This window comes from Equus quagga, chromosome 1 (genome assembly GCF_021613505.1).
Source record: "Equus quagga isolate Etosha38 chromosome 1, UCLA_HA_Equagga_1.0, whole genome shotgun sequence".
NCBI lineage: Eukaryota > Metazoa > Chordata > Mammalia > Perissodactyla > Equidae > Equus > Equus quagga.
This window is the reverse complement of record NC_060267.1, coordinates 19,191,121-19,210,978: the sequence shown is the minus strand read 5'-3', so window position 1 is coordinate 19,210,978 and position 19,858 is coordinate 19,191,121. Positions and strand designations below refer to the sequence as shown.

The following is a 19,858-nucleotide window of genomic DNA, read 5'->3' as shown; positions in this document are numbered from 1 at the left end:
ACTATTTTGAAATTCTGGAGTCTTTTGAAGGCTTGCAACTTCCAGGGTAAACCGCAGACAGTAAATCCGGGTTAATTTCCATCAATTTCAGCTCTCAAAACAGTAACAATGACTAAGCCCCCACCCCTAGCCATGTAGCAGGCAGCTAGGCATCTATTCCTGGAGCAGCTTGCACACAGCTTGTGAGAGCCAGAGTGGGCAAAAAGGACTCTCTCCTCCATATATTGGGGATCTGTGCTCTGATCGCTGATTGCTGCTGCTTCTGATCACAAAGGTACAAAGAGGGAGGCAGCCATTGTTCTTGCACCTTCCTCCACTGTTGCAAGCCCCTCCCCATCTGGCTGAAGTGACTTCCAGGGGATTGAAAAGGCCAACACTCTTCCTCCCCTCCTTCATCTTTTGCTTTTTCCCCTTTTGGGTGCCAGACATTAAAGAGTAGGACATTCAAAAACAAATGCATACACAGGGAAAATTAGAAAAAGACCACACATGTCCAGGGAAAGGCTCAGAAAAGACCAGAGAAGACCTTAAGTTTACACCTCAGGCTGATCTTCAGCACAGACACACCCTAAAAAATCAACCCCCCTGCCCCTACAAAATAAACAAAAACAATAACATAAAACAGCAAACCCTGGGGGAGGGAGAGAATCTGATTTCCAGAATTACCATGTTATTAGATTCAAATGTCCGGTGTTCACCAAAAGAAACACGAGGCATATAAAGAAACAGGAAAGTATGGCCCATTCAAAGGAAAAAATAAATCAACAGAAACTGTCCCTGAAAAACCTCTGATGGCAGATCTACAAGACAAAGACTTTAAGTCCCTTAAAGATACTCAAAGAATTAAAGGAAGATGTGGGGAAAGTCAAGAAAACAATGTGTGAACAAAATGGAAACATCAGTAAGAAGACAGAAAATCTAAAAAGAAACCCTGGAGCTGAAAAGTACAATAACTGAAATGAAAAATGCACTAGAGGGATTCAAAGGCAGATCTGAGCAGGCAGAAGAAAGAATCAGCAAACGTGATGATTGGACAATGGAAATTATTGAGTCTGAAGAACAGAAAGAAAAGAGATTGAAGCAAGTGAACAGAGGTTAAGAGACCTATGGGATATCATCAAGAGAACCACCATATGCATTGTGGGAGCTCTAGAAGGAGAAAAGAGTGAGAAAAGAACAAAGAGAATATTTGAAGAAATAGCAGCTGAAAACTTCCCAAATTTGATGAAAGACATGAACATAAACATCTAAGAACCTCAACAAACTCAAAAACAAGATGAACGCAAAAGAGATTCACACCAAGACATACTACAGATCTTCCTTGACTTACCATGGGGTTACGTCCCAATAAACCCATCCTAAATTGAAAATATCTTAAATCAAAAATGCATCTAACACACCTAACCTACCAAACATAACAGCTTAGCTACCGTACCTTCAACATGCTCAAAACATTTACACTAGCCTATGGTTGGGCAAAATCATTAACACAGAGTCTATTTTTATAATAAAGTGTTGAATATCTCATGTAATTTATTGAATACTGCACTGAAAGTGAAAAACAAAATGATCATATGGGTACAGAATAGTTCTAAGTGTATGAGTTGTTTTCACTCGTGATCGTGTGGCTGATTGGGAGCTGCAGCTTGCTGCTGCTGCCCAGCACCATGAGAAAGTATCATACCACCTATCATTAGCCCAGGGGAAAAAAAAATCAAAATTTGAAGTATAGTTTCTACTGAATGCATATTCTTTCACATCACTGCAAAGTTGAAAAATTGTAAGCTGAACCATTGTTAAGTCAGAGACTGTCTATAACGACACTTTCAAAAGCCAAAAACAGGGCCAGCCTGGTGGCGCAGTGGTTAAGTGCGCACGTTCCACTTCTTTGCGGCCCGGGGTTCGCCGGTTCAGATCCCAGGTGCGGACATGGCACCGCTTGGCAAAAGCCATGCTGTGGTAGGCGTGCCATGTATAAAGTAGAGGAAGATGGGCATGGATGTTAACTCAGGGCCAGTCTTCCTCAGCAAAAAAAAAAAAAAAAAAAGAGGAGGATTGGCAGTAGTTAGCTCAGGGCTAATCTTCCTTGGAAAAAAAAAAAAGCCAAAAGCAGAATCTTGAAAGCAGCAACAAAGAAGTGAACCAACACATACAAGAGATCCTCAATAAGATCATGAGAGTCAGCCCCAGTGATCTAGTGGTTAAGTTCAGCATGCTCCACTTCAGTGACCCGAGTTCAGTTCCCAGGCACGGACCTACAACATTGTAGCAGCCATGCTGTGCTGGCAGCCCACACACTAAAAAAACAGAGAAAGATTGACACGGATGTTAGCTCAGAGCGAATCTTCGTCAACAACAACAACAAAAAGATCATGAGGGGCCAGCCCAGTGGCGCAGAGGCTAAGTGCGGACATTCCACTTTGGTGGCCAGGGGTTTGCCAGTTTGGATCCTGGTTGAGGACATGGCACCACTTGGCAAGCCATACTGTGATAGGCGTCCCACGTATAAAGTAGAGAAAGATAGGCATGGATGTTGGCTCAGGGCCAGTTTTCCTCAGCAAAAAGAAGAGGACTGGTAGCAGTTAGCTCAGGGCTAATCTTCCTCAAAATAGGATGATGAGATTTCTCATCAGAAACTTTGGAGGTCAGAAGACACTGAGCCGATACATTCCAAGTGCTAAAAGAAAAAGATTGTCAACTAAGAATCCCATATCCAGCAAAAATGTCCTTCAACAAAATAAAGGAGAAATTAAGACATTTCCAGACAAATAAAAGCTGAGGGAGTTCATGACGACTGGACCAGTCATATAAGATATGCTCAAGGAAGCCCTCCAAGGTGAAACGAAAGGAGACTAGACAGTAACTTGAAGCTATATGGAGAAATACACATCTCAATAAAGGTAAATACATGGGCAATTACAAAGGCTAGTATTACTGTAACAATGATTTGTAACCGTGCTTTTTGTTTTCTACATGACTTAAGAGATTAACACATTTTAAGGAAAAATATTTATTAATGTAAAACCTAGTATTACTGTAACTTTGATTTATAACTCCAAATCTTATTTTCTATAAAGTTTAAGAGCCTAACACATTTAAAAGAATTATTAGTTTATGTTTTGGGACACATAATGTATAAAGATATAATTTGGTGACATCAACAACCAAAAGGGGTAAGGATGCATCTGTAAAGGAGAGGAGTTTCGTATGTTATAAAAGTTAAACTGTTATAAATTCAAGTTAGAGTATTGTAACTTTAGGATATTAAATATAATTCCCATGGTAACCACAAAGAAAACAGCTGTAGAATATACAAAAGAGGAAAATGTGAAAGGAATTTAAAATTTTCACCACAAAAGATTAATAAAAAAGAAGACAGTAATGCCGGAAATAGGACAAAAAGCTATAAAGCATATATAAAGCAAATAGCACGATGACAGAAGTAAATCCTTCCTTATCTGTAATTACTTCAGGTGTAAATGGATTACGCTCTTAATAAAAAGACTCAAAGAAAAGAGATTGGTAGAATGTATTAAAAAAACATGATCCAGGGGCTGGCCCCCCGGCCGAGTGGTTAAGTTCGCGCGCTCCGCTGCAGGCGGCCCAGTGTTTCGTTGGTTCGAATCCTGGGCGCGGACATGGCACTGCTCATCAAACCACGCTGAGGCAGCACCCCACATGCCACAACTAGAAGGACCCAGAACGAAGAACATACAACTATGTACACCAGGGGGCTTTGGGGAGAAAAAGGAAAAAATAAAATCTTAAAAAAAATAAATAATAAAATAAATAAATAAATAAATAAACCCACGATCCAACTATATGCTGTCTACAAGCAACTGAAAGACCCAAACAGGCTGAAAGCAAAAGGAAGGAAAAAGATATATCATGCAAACAATAACTAATAAGAGCAGAGGTGGCTACATTAATATCAGACAAAATCAACTTCAAATCAAAAAAGGTTTCAAGAGACAAAGGAGGACATTATACATTAACAAAAGACTCAATACAGCAATAAGATATAACAATTATAAACATTTACACACCTAATGACAGATCATCAAAATATACAAAGCAAAACCCGACAGACTGAAGGGAGAAACAGACAGTTTTACAATAACAGTTGGAGACTTCAATACCCCATTCACAATAAGAAATAGAACAAGCAGACAGAAGATAAGGAAATAGAGGGCTTAAAAAATAAACCAACTAGATCTAACAGACGTATACAGAACACACTACCAAACAACAGTAGCATACACATTCTTCTCAAGAGCGCATGGGATACTTTCCAGGAGAGAACATATGTTAGGCCACAAACTAAGTCTCAACAGATTTTAAAAGGTAGATATCATACAAAGCATCTTTTCTGACCACAGCAGGATAAAGTTAGAAATCAATTAACACAAGGGAAATTGAAAAATTCACAAAATTGGGGAAATTAAACAACACACTCTTAAACAACCAATGGATCAAAGAAGAAACCAAAAGGGAAATCAAAAAATACTGACAGATGAATGAAAATGAAAACACAGCACATCAAAATTTATGGGACAACGTGAAAGTGGTGCTAAGGGAGAAATTTATAGCTATAAATGCTTACATAAAAAAACAAGATCTTAGGGGCCGGCCCCGTGACCAAGTGGTTAAGTTCGCGAACTCCAACTTCAGTGGCTCAGGGTTTCGCCAGTTCGGGTCCTGGGCACAGACATGGCACCGCTCATTAGGCCATGTTGAGGCAGCATCCCACCTACCACAACTAGAAGGACCCACAACTGAAATATGCAGCTGTGTACTGGGGGGATTTGGGGAGAAAAAGCAGGGGGGAAAAAAAACAAGAAGATTGGCAACAGTTGTTAGCTCAAGTGCCAATCTTTAAAAAAAAAACAAGATCTTACAGTAACTTTACAACTTATAGATCTAGAAAAAGAAGATCCAACTAAATCTAAATCCAAAGCTAGCAGAAGGAAGGCTATAATAAAGATTAGAGAAGAGATAAAACAAAACAGAAAAATAGAGAAAAATCAATGAAACAAAAAGTTGGTTCTTTGAGAAGATCAACAAAATTGACAAACCTTTAGCTAGATGGACTAAGGGAAAAAGGAGACTCAAACTACTAAAATCAGAAATAAAAGTGGAGACAATGTTACAGATTCTGCAGAAATAAGGATTATAAGAAGAGTACTGGGGCCAGCTGCGTGGCTAAGTTCATGTGCTCCACTTTGGCAGGCCAGGGTTTTGCTGGTTCAGATAATGGGCGCGGACATGGCACTGCTCGTCAGGCCACGCTGAGGTGGTGTCCCATATGCCACAACTAGAAGGACCCACAACTAAAATATACAACTATGCACTCGGGGGATTTGGGGAGAAAAAGCAGGGAAAAAAAAAAAGACGACTGGCAACAGTTGTTAGCTCAGGCACCAATCTTTTTTAAAAAAAAGAGTACTATCAACAATTGTACACCAACAAATTGGATAATCCAGATGAAATGGAGAAATTCCTAGCAACACACAAAACCTACCAAGACTAAATCTTGAAGAAATACAAAATCTGAATAGACTTATAACTAGTAAAAAGATTGAATCAATAATCAAAAATCTCCCAACAAAGATAAGCCCTTCACCAGTTAATCCTACCAAACATTTAAAGAAGTAATACCAATCCTTTTCAAACTTTCCCAAAAATTTGAAGGGGAGGGAACAGCTCCCAATTCATTCTATGAGGCCAGCATTACCCAGATACCAAAGCCAGACAAAGACACTGGAAGAAAAGAAAATTATAGACCAATATCCCTTATGACCATTGATGCAAAAATCCTCGAGAAAAAAAATACTAGCAAACTGAATTCAGTGGCATAGTAAAAGGATCATATACATGACTAAGTGGGATTTATTCTAGGAATGCAAGGATGGTTCAACATACAAAAATCAATCCACATAATACACCACTAAACAGAATGAAGGAAAAAACCACATGATCATCTCAACTGATGCAGAAAAAGTGTTCAACAAAATTCAACACACTTTCACGATAAAAACACTCAACAAACCAGGAATCTAAGGAAATTACCTCAACATAATAAAAGCCATATATGAAACACCCACAATGAACATCAGATTCAATGGTGCAAAACCGAAAGCTTTCTCTAAGATCAGGAACAAGGCAAAAAGGCTCACTTTCATGACTTTAACGTAGTACTAGACGTTTTCATGATATAGTACTGGAAGTTCTCATCAGAGCAACTAGGCAAAAAAAGAAATAAAAGGCATCCAAATTGGAAAAGAAGAAGCAAAACTATCTGTTTGCAGATATGATCTTATATGTAGAAAACTCTAAAGATTCCACCAAAAAAAAATTAGCATTAATAAATGAATTCAGCAACATAAGCAAGATACAAGGTCAACACACAAAATTCAGTTGCATTTCCATACACAATGAACAATCTGAAAGGGAAATTATGAAAACATTTCCATTTATAAAAGTAACAAAAAGAATAAAATACTTAGCAATTAACTTAACCAAGGAGGTGAAAGACATGTACAATGAAACCTGCAAAACATTGCTGAAAGAAATTAAATAAGACATAAAGGGAAACTCATCCCATGTTCTGGATTTGAAGATTTAATATTGTTAAAATGTGAGTGCTACCCCAAAGCAATCTACAGATTCAATGGAATCCCTATCAAAATCTCAATGACTTTTTTTTTGAAGAAACAGAAAAATTCACCCTAAGGAATCTCAAGGGATGATGAATAGCCAAAACAATCTTGAAAATAAGGAACAAAACTGGAGGACTCACACTTCCTGATTTCAAAACTTACTATAAAGCTACAGTAATCAACAGAGTGTGGTACTGGCATAAAGACAAGCATACAGATAAGCGGAATAGAATAGAGACCCCAGAAATAAACCCTTGCATATATGGTCAAATGATTTTTGACAAGGGTGTCAAGACTACTCAATGGGAAAAGGATAGTCTTCAACAAATGGTCTGGGAAAACTGGATATCCACATGCAAAAGAATGAAGTTGGACCCTTACCTAACATCATACACGAAAATTAACTCAAAATGGATAAAGGGCCTAAATGTTAGACCTACAAAAATAAAAATCATAGAATAAAACATAAGACAAAAGCTTCATGAGACTGGATTTAGCAGTGATTTCCTGGATATGATACCAAAGGCATAGGTAACAACAACAAAAGAAGGACAATTCAGACTTCACAGAAATTTAAAAATTCTGTGCATCAAAAGGCAGAACCAAGAGTAAAAAGACAACCCACAGAATGGAAGAAAATATTTGTAAATCATACATCTGCTAAGGGATTAATAACCAGAATACATGGAGAACTCCTAAAACTCAACAAAAAAACAAACAACCCAATTCAAAAATGGACAAAGGGACTCGAATGAACAGACATTTCTCCCAAGATAAAGAAATGGCCAATCAGCAGATGAAAAGCTGCTTAACATCATTAATCATTAGGAAAATGCAAATCAAAACTACAATGAGATACCACCTCATACCTATTACGATGGTTACTATCAAAAAAATAAAAGACGTGCTGGTGAGAACGTGAAGAAACTGAACTCTTATACACTGTCAGCAGGAATGTAAAATAGTACAGCCACTATGGAAAACACTGTCGTCGTTCCTCAACAAATTAAAAATAGAACTACTGTATGATCCAGGAATTCCATTCCTGGGTACATACCCAAAAGAACTGAAAGCAGGCTTTTGAAGAGATATTTGTACACCCATGTTCATAGTAGCATTACTCTCAATACCTAAAATGTGGAAGCAAGCCAAGTGTCCATCAAAAGAAGAATGGATAGACAAATGCGGCATATACATACAACAGCATATTATTCAGACTTTAAAAGGGATGAAATTCTACAATAAGCTACAACATTTATGAAGCTTGAGGACTCTATGCAAATTGAAATAAGCCAGTCCCAAAAAGACAAATTGTGTATGATTCCATTTACATGAGGTACTTTAGAGTAGCTGAAATCATAAAAACAGAAAATAGTGGTTGCCAGGGACTGGGGTCAGGGGAAATGGAGAGTTATTGTTTAATGGTTAGAGTTTCAGTTTTACAAGATGAAAAAAGGTATGGGGATAGATGGTAAAGATGATTGTAGAACAATATGAATATATTTAATACCACTGAACTGTACACTTAAAAATGGTTAAGATAGCAAATTTTACGTTATTTGTATTTTACTACAATAAAAAAATAAAAGGAAACCTTGACATTTACAACACAGATGAACCTAGAGGACCTTTTGCTAAGTGAAATAAGCCAGACACAGAAAGACAAATATTGCATGATCTCACTCATATGGAGAATCTAAAATAGTTAAAACTCGTATAGGTAGAGAGAAGAACAGTGGTTGCCAGGGTCTGGCGGGGAGGAGGGGAGAATGAGAACTATTAGTCAAAGGACACAAAGTTTCAGTTAGACAAGATGAGTAAGTCCTAGAGATCGACTGTACAGCATAGTACCTAGTTAACAATACAGTACTGTATACGTTATCCTTCTCAGTCTTTTGGCTAAGATCATGTGCAGTATTATATACTTAAAAATTTGCTTAAATATTCTATCACAAAAAAAAAATTCATAGCACTCTATACCAGTGCTAGAAGGCAATAAAAAAATGAAGTTGTACATATCTAAAATTCATTCATGAACATCTGTGCCTTATAACTGCTTATGATTGCAGCAAATTCTAAATTCTAGAATTTTATCCAAAAGCAAATTCTAGAAATTTTGGTAATGTTTTATATGAAAGTAAAAGATGGCTGATGTGCTCCTAAGTCTCCTTTGATCCCTAGGCAAACTCATTTTCTGCAACTCACTCGACTCAGGAGAATGAAATTAAGCTTATCAGTCTGGATATCTGAAAAACGCAGGGAACATTTTTAAACGAACTTTCTATTTGACACTGAAAAAAAAAGGAATGATTCGATTAGTCGTAAGTAATACTTTGAAAAACATTTGAAATACAACTTTAAAGTGCACTCTATATAAAAAGAAAATTCTAAAATCCATTTAAAAAGCAGGTAATGTCAAAGACAAAATTATGATACCAGCTCTAACCCTGTAACTCTGTATCCTTCCTCTACCAGAAGCCAACACTGTGACTCAAAGAAGCCACATTGTTTTCCTTAACAGTCTCCACAGAGAAAATACTCAACCAATGTTGCTGACCAAATGATTGTATCACAAGAGTTGCAAAACACAAAACAATCACGCTATCAACTACAAGCATTGACTTCTGGGCCAGTATCCAAGCTATGACGTTGCAGTCATGATCATTGCATAACTACAAAAAGGGAAATTCCAAACCTAGGGTACATAGCCAATTCTAGTATATTCACTGGTGCAGTCAAAGAAGAAAATCATCTGTTCCACAAGCTGACAGCAATAATTCTTACCCTCCAATTCCGAATTCGTTTCAGCCTGTTGGGGGTTTTCTCCAGAATCTGTAGAAATTCATGTGTCAGTTCTACAAATGAAATAGAACATTTCAGAAAAACTCAGAGAGGCAAAAGTAATGAAACAAGAATAACCTCAACTAACTATTTTCATCTGAATCATGTCACCTTTGGCCAGATATGTGACAGATCAAGAGCAAGTGCTTTTCAAGGTCCCTTACTCTAAAACTTACCATCTAAAAGTTCCAAGGTCACAGTGGCGTCAACATACTCCCACCAGTGCTTCCCATCAGTTGAGACTGGGATCTCCCAGTTGGACCACTTGCAAGCCAGATGAATGCAGACACAGGCCACCACAGGAGGTGTGTACTGCAGGCTAAATGTGGTCAAATGCAGGCTGACATCAAAGGGAAGGAAACAAGAGAGTGTCATGAGCTCTCAATTCTGAACCCAAGTTAAAACTCTCCATTATTTAAAAAAAAAAAAAGTTTAAAAAAACACTGGAGAGCAAGAAGGGCAAGAAATATCCAGTGCTCTGATCCAGTACTCAACATGCTGGATTGAGTGCTGCTCCATTAACTCCATTAACCCATCTGCTCGGTAACAACATGTCTAAATTTTCTGACTATACATCATTCAATCCACACACTGACCAAGGACCAAAAAACAAAAAACAAAAAACAAAAATAAAACAGACTTGTTTTTTAAACAAGGATAAATTATCCTTAGAATAAGTTCAGAACTTAAAGAAAACTGTAAGATTTTTGATACATATAATCCCTAAATCAAACACTTAAGGAAATCTAAAAATTATCTCATTTCTTCCAATCATAGGTCTGGTCTATTTAAAATGACAAATATGCAATCAACTCTCTCAAGTGTGAATATGCTTGATTGATGCTTTATTTAAAAAATTTTTCTTATCAGGCTATAAAAATGAACTTCTTAGTCCTGACAGTCATTAGGAATATCTTTGGTTTCCATGAAGAATCAACAGACTGGAGATGAGAATGAGCAAGTCATTTGGTAATACAAATTATGATTAACGATTTTTTTCTTTAAAAGGGGAAGAAGAAAGAAAAATTATTACAACTCTTCACACATATACATGCCCATTTATATGGGAGTGGGGGGAAGAAAAAGGAGTGTTTTAAAATATCGCAATTATTGCGGAATCCTCCAAATTAGATTTTTAGTCACTGTCAGTGAACCTCAATTTTACCCCAACTTTCAGAACTATGCTCTTGGATATTTTAAAGCAAAGTAACACATGCAGAATTAAGCAGGCTATCAATCAATACTAAATAATTACATTAACTCAGCAAATTAAAAAAGCACCATGGAAATTTAAGGTACAACATGAAAACTGCAGAAAAATCAACATTTACCAGAGAATTGTCTATAACACATTGTATCAAAGATCCATGCCTGGGTCTTTGGGTTCTAGTTTACTAAGTGCCAGACCTGACAACTTTCCATATACCCCTCAAAAAAGTGACAATTCCAACCCAAGTAAAGTCCTAGCCCAAAAATAGAAGGGAAAAGTATTAAAATATAAACCTGTTGGTTGCCATGAAGTAAGAAGTCTGTGCTAAGTCCTTGCTTGCTAAAAAAAAAAAAAAGGGGGGGAAGGGGGGGAAGGAAAATGTTATTAGTTCCATTCATTCTCAACAATTATTTAGTAAGCATTTAATGTTTGCAAAGTTGAAACTATAGTGGTGAATAAAGTAGATATGGTCCCTGACCACCTGACATTTACATTCTGCCAAAGGAGACAGATAAACGATTTTTAATTATAACATTAACAATTAATGCTGCTTCAGGACCTAGGGACTCAAGCTTTATTCTGCACACCAGGTATCTCGGGTACTTGTTTAAAGTGCAATCCCTGGGCATCCTTCCTAGAATGACTCAATATGTATGGAGAAGGATGCAAGCATTTTTAACAAGTAATCTAGAGATTCTGATGCAATGGTTCACCGAGAAATACTGTAGTAGGGGATGAGCTAATTTGGAGGCAAGATCAGATCTAGAAGACCTTGATCTATTTGGGAAAAGAGATTTTTGGATAAAAAAGAAAATCAAAAATTTTAAATTGAGTAGCCTGTGATTTAATCTCCAAATCACCAAATAACAAACTATTTAATATATTACAATAAAAAAACACATTCCTCCTTCCAAAAGAAAACTGCTCTGGGTGACAAAGAAAATTTTAATCTTGATTAAATATTCATATATATCCATCTCTGTTTAACCCTAGCCTTGCTCAATGTAAACTTTTTAATGCTTTCAAAAGATAAAGAACTTGGGGAAACCCCTGGGGATTTTCAGATGAAACACACATTAGCAAAATACAAAATAAGGCCAATTATCAGTTTAGTCCACAAAACTATAAAAGGCATGTAAATGCGCAACAATGTGTAGATATTCCTGATACTACTATTTAAACTAAATAAGGGGAACTAGATTGCATGCAATTATAGCTACTAAAGTTAAATTAGAATAAAAAGAAAGTCTTGCGAAGGGATTGTCAATCATGGAAATAAGTTCAAATAAATTCTGGATGATCCTTTGGGAGGCCTTTAAGACTGTCTGGGACAATCAACCCTAGAATCAAATTAAGATCACCCACTCCCAAGACATGCTTAAAAGTGCTGTTAGATACTCATGATTTGGTAACTTTTCCAAGTACACCCCCAGCTTTGACAAACATTCTCAAGAAGCTAACTCTCTTTAACTGGCGATCACCTGAAAACATTAATTATAAGAACCTAACAGAAAAACCCCAAGTCAGAACCACTCATTTTGATTTAAGCTAGAAAGCCCTTTCAATTTAACTTTTGGCCAAAACAGCTATATTATGTATTTGTCCACAGCAAATCTTAGCCTCTAAATGGTAAACAACTTAAGACAACTATCCCAAGGTGGGATTCCTTACCTCTAACAAGCTGAGTGCACTTTACCACATGTGTATGTGGGTGATCAATTGTTAGCTCAAAGCCTGAAAAAAAAACCAACTAGTTAAAAAGCTAAAGATAGTCGAGATACTTTATACTTCTTTTATCTGAATCATCATTAAAGGTCTCTCTCATTTTCCTGTCCCAAAACTGCTGTTCAGAGGCTAAGAGTCACATAAAGTATACAATATGCTGTTTTCTAAGATGCATTATCTCCAAAGCTGCTTATATTTTGACCTAGAAGGTACCACTAAGATAATAAAGCTAATACAGTTTCAAGACCCCTAAGGAACCAATAACCTCCAAACACAAAACACCTTTTTAGGGACAATAGAATATAAATATATGGTTGAAGAAGTAGTCCCTTAAGTGATGACTATCTTCTGAAGCTTAACCTTGAGAAAACAATTTAAAACCTATTCCTGTCTTACTTTGGTTTTGTTCCTTTTCATCATCTTAATCACAATAGGTACTGATCAGTTTATCCAACTCCAATGGTCTTTACCAAAATTACTTAAGGAAGGTCAGTGTGTCTATAAAAATTTTTGAGTAAATTTCTCTTTTTGCATATGTAAATAAAATTTGCTAGATAAAAGTAAAGAAATTCTACTGAAAAATTTACATGATGCAAATCATTCTAAAATAACTGATTCTTACAAATTAGATCTTACTGCTTTCCATATTAAAATATTAATAAAAATTTATTCCATCAGAAAAACATCATTGTCACCTAAAGTATGGTTACCTTGAAGATATTTAAAGTAAAAAGTTAATTAGCAGAAATTAACTTCAGAGATAAATTTTCATTGTGTGTATATATACGCAATAAAATACCAGTAACTTTCTCACACAACTCAAGAAATCTTCCCCTACCTAGAGAAGAGAAAAATGACAGTCCAAAGGACCTAGAAAAAAACCTCTTTATTTTACATATTTGCTAAGCTTTTAAAGACAGTCTCTCTGATAAAAATAATAATAGATAATAACAGAATATCATTAGGGTTGCCCATCAACCGCTATAGATTTAACTTCTCCACCTCCTCTCTGCTGTTCTGAACACTGATTACTACTTTTAAAGGCAAATGCTGTTATCTAAATGTTGTGAACAAACAGACTATAAAAATCCATGAAAGAAAAAACTCCTTTAGATAGTTTCTACTATTGTTTATCAGAAAGTTAAAAACTGCAAAACTTTAAAGAGCAAATCATGAATCCTAGAATTAAAAAAAAACAAACTGCTAACTGCTGTTTCAAAGGTCAGCTGTACCTGCACTCTTCCTATGGTATAGGCCAAGGTTAAACTCTGACCTCTAAAACCTCTATAATTTGCAAAAACCTTCCCAAGAGGTTCCTTCTTGTTTCCTAATTTGCAAATTTTAAAATCATATCATTATATGCATTACATACATGTTTATTTAATGTTTGAAAGGAAAATAAACTTACCTAAAGTCTGCAGAATTATGCTTTCTAATATCACCAGATCTTGAACTTGTTGCAGGTAAGCCTGCAGGTCAGAAGACACATAAATTACTCCCCAAAAAAGCCCAATATATTAAGTATAAGCAATTCAAACAAACTCTCCCAAGGAAAGCAAAGCCACAAAAGACAGGAGTGGAGTTATGAGGTAGAGTAGGAACTGAAATTAATCTTTATCCCTATTCACTACAGATTCTCCTTTTAAAAGAAAAAAAAAAGTGGTATACTGAGAACACTTTATTCATAAACAGCTACAGAAAAAGCATCAGAGATTTTGTTCATTTTCAGACCGACATTTTAGGTTTTAAAGTTCATGTGCTGCAGACACAAGAAAATTAAAAATATACCTTTTTTCACCATCATCAAAATACATTTGCAGAGCCTTCCTAGAGTACTGTAGGCAATCTCAAACATTAGATTCCTGTTAAACCTTCCCCTTTGGGGTAATGCTAGATTTCTGAAAATTCATGGAAGAATTCAAAGGAAAAGGGAACAAACAAAAAAAATCTCTCAGATTTGTACCAGCCAACACTGTAGTCACTATCCACACATGGCTACTGAGCAACTGTAATGTAGCTAGTCTAAAGTGAAATGTGCTATGAATGTAGAATACACAATGGATTTTGAAGACTTAGTTAAAATAATAATGTAAACTATCTCACTAACAATGTTTTAATATTAATTATATGCTGAAATGACAATACTTGGGGTTAAAAAATACATTATTATAATATAAAATATTAAAATTAACTTTTTATTTTAAATGAAGTTTAATGAAAAGGTAAAAATTTTAAGTTACACATGACTCCTCTTACTCCCATTGGACAGCACTGGTCTAGAACTCTAGAAGAATGAGACTTGAGCCAGGAATTAAGAGACTTACGTTGTAGTTAACTTTCCACTTAACTTTATGATCTTGAGTAAGTCCAATAAGGACTTAACCTATGCTATTTTTCCTTTCCATATAGTGAAGAAAATATCTTCCCCTTATCGACTCACCAGGAATAGAAACTCAGGTGAGAAGTTGTGTAAATATACTTCAGAGAAGGAAAAAAAGTGGCAATTATTTTTTATTTCATTAAAATAAAACTTTTATTTAGTCAATTCAACAGACCAATGGCATTTAGTAGTCTCAGATCTAAATAACAGTCCAGAGTAATAACTTTTTTTCTTTTTAACAAGAGCTACTAGTATAGCCCAAAGAGGAGATGAAGAAAGTCAAGACACTGCCACGCAAAACACTTAACTCACATAATTAGGGGCTATTATCAAAACCACCCCCCCTGCAAAAAAAACCACTTTCTCCAATATGATCACAAGAATACACAATTCCATGTATCTATTTGATAAAGGATAACTCATGCATTGATTGTAAAAGACTTAAATAATCTATTAACAGAAACCCATAATTTTTTTTCCCAAGCACTTAAAAATGGCAGACTTCTCAATTTCTCATATCTCATCATTCCCCAATCATTGACTTCTAAAGCCAAGAGAGAGTTGCCCTCCTTTAAAAAGAAGTCAAGAGGGGCTGGCCCCGTGGCCAAGTGGTTAAGTTCCCGCGCTCCGCTGCAGGCGGCCCAGTGTTTCGTTGGTTTGAATCCTGGGTGCGGACATGGCACTGCTCATCAAACCACACTGAGGAAGCGTCCCACATGCCACAACTAGAAGGACCCACAACAAAGAATATACAACTATGTACCGGGGGAGCTTTGGGGAGAAAAAGGAAAAAATAAAATCTTAAAAAAAAAAAAGTCAAGAAAGGATGGAAGGGAAAAACAAAAAAGCTGTATGTACATGCACAGGACAAATGCCTGGAAGAATATATACCAAAACCGTAATCAGCAGTATCCTCCTAGGAGGAGGAAAGATGAGCTTTAACTTTTACTTTAAATGATTCTTAAGTGTTTGGATACTTTTATAATGAGCATATATAACTTATAATTTCTTAAAAAGTTTAAAAAAAAACACCATTGACAGGACTAATTTTTTAAAAATACTCATTAACAAAAATTTATCTCAAAGAACGTTCTTCATAATGATATTATAGTGGTGAAAAGCTAGAAATTACCTTCTTAACAGAGAATGGTTAAAACACATATATGTATATGATGAAATACTATCTCAACATTTAAACTGGACAATAAGATGGGAAAATATTTGGGATATAGTAAGTAAAAAAAAAACAGATACAAAATATATACATGTATAGCTATTCATAGAAAAAAAGCTAAAAATAATAATGATTGACATATATCTGAGGTACAAATTATACCTAGGCGACATATTTTCTTCGTTGTTTTTCTGCATTTTCCAATTTTACCACAATGAATACAATTAACTTTTGCCATAAAATTTCTGTTTTTGCTAAGGAAAACACAAACACTAAAAGGTTCCTTTAACAGCCGCCATTCAGACTTCAGTAAATCAAAGTTACAAAACTAAACTAAGATCAAAATAAATTAAGAAGAACAGATGATATGAGTAATTAATCCCCTACCTCACTCCTGGTATCGGGAAGTGATTCCTGTGGATGGAGGCAAGCATGTGCTACTTTGATGACGTGTTCCAATTTTTTTGGCTGCTCCTCTACTTTAGCTGCTAGAAATAAGGCCGCTGGAGCCACAGACTGGATGGAGAGAAAACAAATCATTTATTATTTGTTTAGTCCTAGATCAAGGTAGATCTAAAAAAGAACCAAGCCTCAAACCAAGTTTCTTTACTTCAACTTCATCACCCCTTGCTTACACTTTTTCCTCTATTTAAAATGTCCTCCCCTCTTCTATCTGTAATCCAGTCCACTTTCGAAAACCAATCCTTCAACAAACTCTCTCTCATTAAAAACTACTTAGGTGAGGGGTCAGCCCCATGGTGTGGTGGTTAAGTTTAGCACAATCTGCTTCAGCAGCCCAGGCTCACGGGTTCAGACCCCAGGTGGGGACCTACACCACTCGTGGGTCATGCTGTGGCAGTGACCCACATATAAAGTGGAAGAAGAGCGGCAAAGAGGTTAGCTCAAGGCTAATCTTCCTCAGCCAAAAAAAAAGAAGAAAAAGAAAAAAAAGCTACCTGTTCAAGAAGCCTCTGGATGTAAATGCTGGCTTTCCATTTAAAATAAGGTTATTTATTAAGTTTGTATCGAAGCACTCTATATACCTTGTTTTAAAGAAGTAAATTGAAATGTCCAGGATAGGCAAATCCATAGATACAGAAGAAAGTAGTTTGGTGGTTGCCAACAGCTAGGAGGAGAGCGGAACAGGAGTAACTGCTAAAGGAGTAGTTTCTTTCTGGGGCAATGTAAATGTTCTCAAATTAGGTTGTGGTGATGGTTGCACAACTTTGTGAATATACTAAAAACCAGGGAATTATAGACTTTAAAAGGATGAATTTTATTATATTCAAAGTATCTCAATTATATATATGAGGGGGAGCACAAATCTTAAAAAAAAAAGGAATTCAAAGTATAGTATTATATTCAAGAGGTTAAACATAGAAGGAACTTAGAGGGGGAAAAAATTGAAGCAAGTACACAAGTAGACAACAAACTCAGATACTGAACAATCTAAGAGATTAGAGCAATATGAGATAAATGTAGCCTGATGATCTGGGAAATCTCAGGAAGCAGAAGTTCTCCTGAATCATAACAGGAATATTTCAATGAATCAAAGATGGCAATGGCAAGAGCTGGAATTGGCCAGGAGTCAAAGAAATGCAATAAATAATTTTATAGAATTTAAATAGCTGTTTCCCTTTACTGAGTAGAACTGACAAGCATCCTAATACTTATTTGTATCCCTGCTATACTTTGCTAGAATAGATTTTTCTCCACAAATTCAACTCATAGTAACAATTCTCTTCCTTCATATTTGTTGCAGTTATATATGCCATTTGCTACATATACATTCCTAGACCTTACCATAAGGGAAGCAGAACCAGAGGAAAGTGGGCATGAACAAAGGTGTGGGGAATCAGGGCGTGAAGTACATTCTGAACACCAAACTGAGTAGTTCAATGATACAGATACTGGAATGTGGGACACAAAAAATTTTTAATGAGAGTGACAACAAAGATTTTAGAAAAAAATGCAGAGTTTCAGAAATATTTAGAAAGATTAACCCAATGGTAGCTGGGACAAAAAGGAGGAAAGGATAGGCTACATTAAAAGTTAATTTTTAAAAAACAAAAAATTTTAGAGGGCCAGCCCTGTGGCATACTGGTTAAGTTCAGCGTGTTCCACTTCAGTGGCCTGGGTTCACATCCAGGGCAGGAACCTACACCACTCATCAGCCATGCTGTGGTGGCAACCCACATATAAAGTGGAGGAAGACTGGCTCAGATGTTAGCTCAGGGCTAATCTTCCTCAGCAATAATAATAATAATAATAATAATAACAATAAAAAACCAGAAACAACCCAAAAACCCACCATTAGGGAGCTGGTGAAATAAATTATGGGAACTATACAAAGAAATACTACGTGGCCATTTAAAATAATGAGAAACCAATATGAAAAAAGGTCCAATATGTACCATCAAATGATAAAGGCAAGTTGTGTAAGAGTAGTACAGTAAGAAATGATTTTTATATAAATACATAAATGCTAGTATATGCACAGAAAAATGTCTGGGACACTCTATGCCAAAACATTTATCAATGGTTACCTCTGGAGAGTGGGATTACAGAGCCGCTTTCACTTTTATTATACATTTCTGTATTGTTTTCATTTCTACCATGAGCATTTTTTACCTTTGTAATAAGAAAACAATAACATGAAAAATGCACGGGAGCTTGATAGGACATACAATATATCAATGCCACAATGGTGTATTAAGTCCTCCCAAATTTGAAGCTGGATTCTTCACAGCTAAACTCTTAGAATTAACATACTAAAGGGGTGATTTTTTTGATCTGTTAACTCTAGAATGTACCTAAAATCAGTTCTCTAAAGAGAATCAACAACCCCAAATTAAGAGTCAATGGAGGGGGCCAGTCCCATGGCAGAGTGGTAAGTTCTCGCACTCCACTCTGGTGGCCCAGGGTTTCGCCAGTTCGAATCCTGGGCAGGGACATGGCACTGCTCATCTGGCCATGCTGAGACAGTGTCCCACATACCACAACTAGAAGGACCCACAACTGAAAAAACATACAACTAGGTACCAGGGGGCTTTGGGAGAAAAAGGAAAAATAAAATCTTTAAAAAAAAGAGTCACTGTATTTTTGAAAAGGTCATGGCATCCAAAAGAATCTCTCTATAGTGGATAATCACCAGATCATTCATCCATTCAACAAGTTTACTGAAGGTGCTTTGAGGATACAGAAAAGTGAGTCTCCATCCTTGCTAAGTTTAATACATAGGAAATAAAGAAAGATATAATTTAAAAAGTAAAAGTAGAGTAAGTATATATTAATACATATACATGCATAGAGTGTATAAATTGATTTGAGATGTATTTCACCCTAGATTTCAAATCTTTACCATAATAAAAGGGAAAAACGTAGAAAACTTTCAGAATTAGCAAACAGTATGAACTTCTCTTCAAATTTCATTCTTTACCCACTACCTTCTATTCCAGGGCTATCACAAAGCCTCACTGAACACTTCTCTCTCCCTTAATAAGGGTGTGCTCCTTGCAACCTGAGGTAGGGCAGGGCAGGAGGCAGGGAGGCTAAGAGTAGAAGAAAGGTAAACTGACTGGATAATCAACAAAAATAGGGAATACTTAATCCACAAATCCAAAGGGTCTGCTGTGCAACTATTCCCAATACTGAGTCTGCCAACATCTTACACTACCAGAACAGCACCCTGTTTCACAGATTCTCTCCCTATGGCATAAAAAAGGAGCTCAAAACCCATCATCCGAAGGATGAGTCTGAAACACTTTTCCTCAAAAAAAAAAAAGAAAAAGAAAAAGAGAAGAAATATTTGACTCACAAATCCATATGACGTGTTCATCAAGTTTAGCCCTATTAACTTCTGATTTTAT

General features: G+C 36.1%; 1 protein-coding gene across 1 annotated transcript in view; it reads right to left on the bottom strand.

Annotated features, from left to right (window-relative positions):
* CCNT1 (cyclin T1) overlaps positions 1-19,858 on the bottom strand; it is a 28,942-nt gene that overhangs the window by 6,376 nt on the left and 2,708 nt on the right. Inside the window, exons 3-8 of the mRNA XM_046668012.1 lie at positions 16,377-16,505; positions 13,844-13,904; positions 12,382-12,444; positions 11,004-11,049; positions 9,677-9,840; positions 9,444-9,514 (exon numbers count right to left, since the gene is read on the bottom strand). Coding sequence (XP_046523968.1) covers positions 9,444-9,514; positions 9,677-9,840; positions 11,004-11,049; positions 12,382-12,444; positions 13,844-13,904; positions 16,377-16,505 — 534 coding nt within the window. The remainder of the gene's footprint in view (positions 1-9,443; positions 9,515-9,676; positions 9,841-11,003; positions 11,050-12,381; positions 12,445-13,843; positions 13,905-16,376; positions 16,506-19,858) is intronic.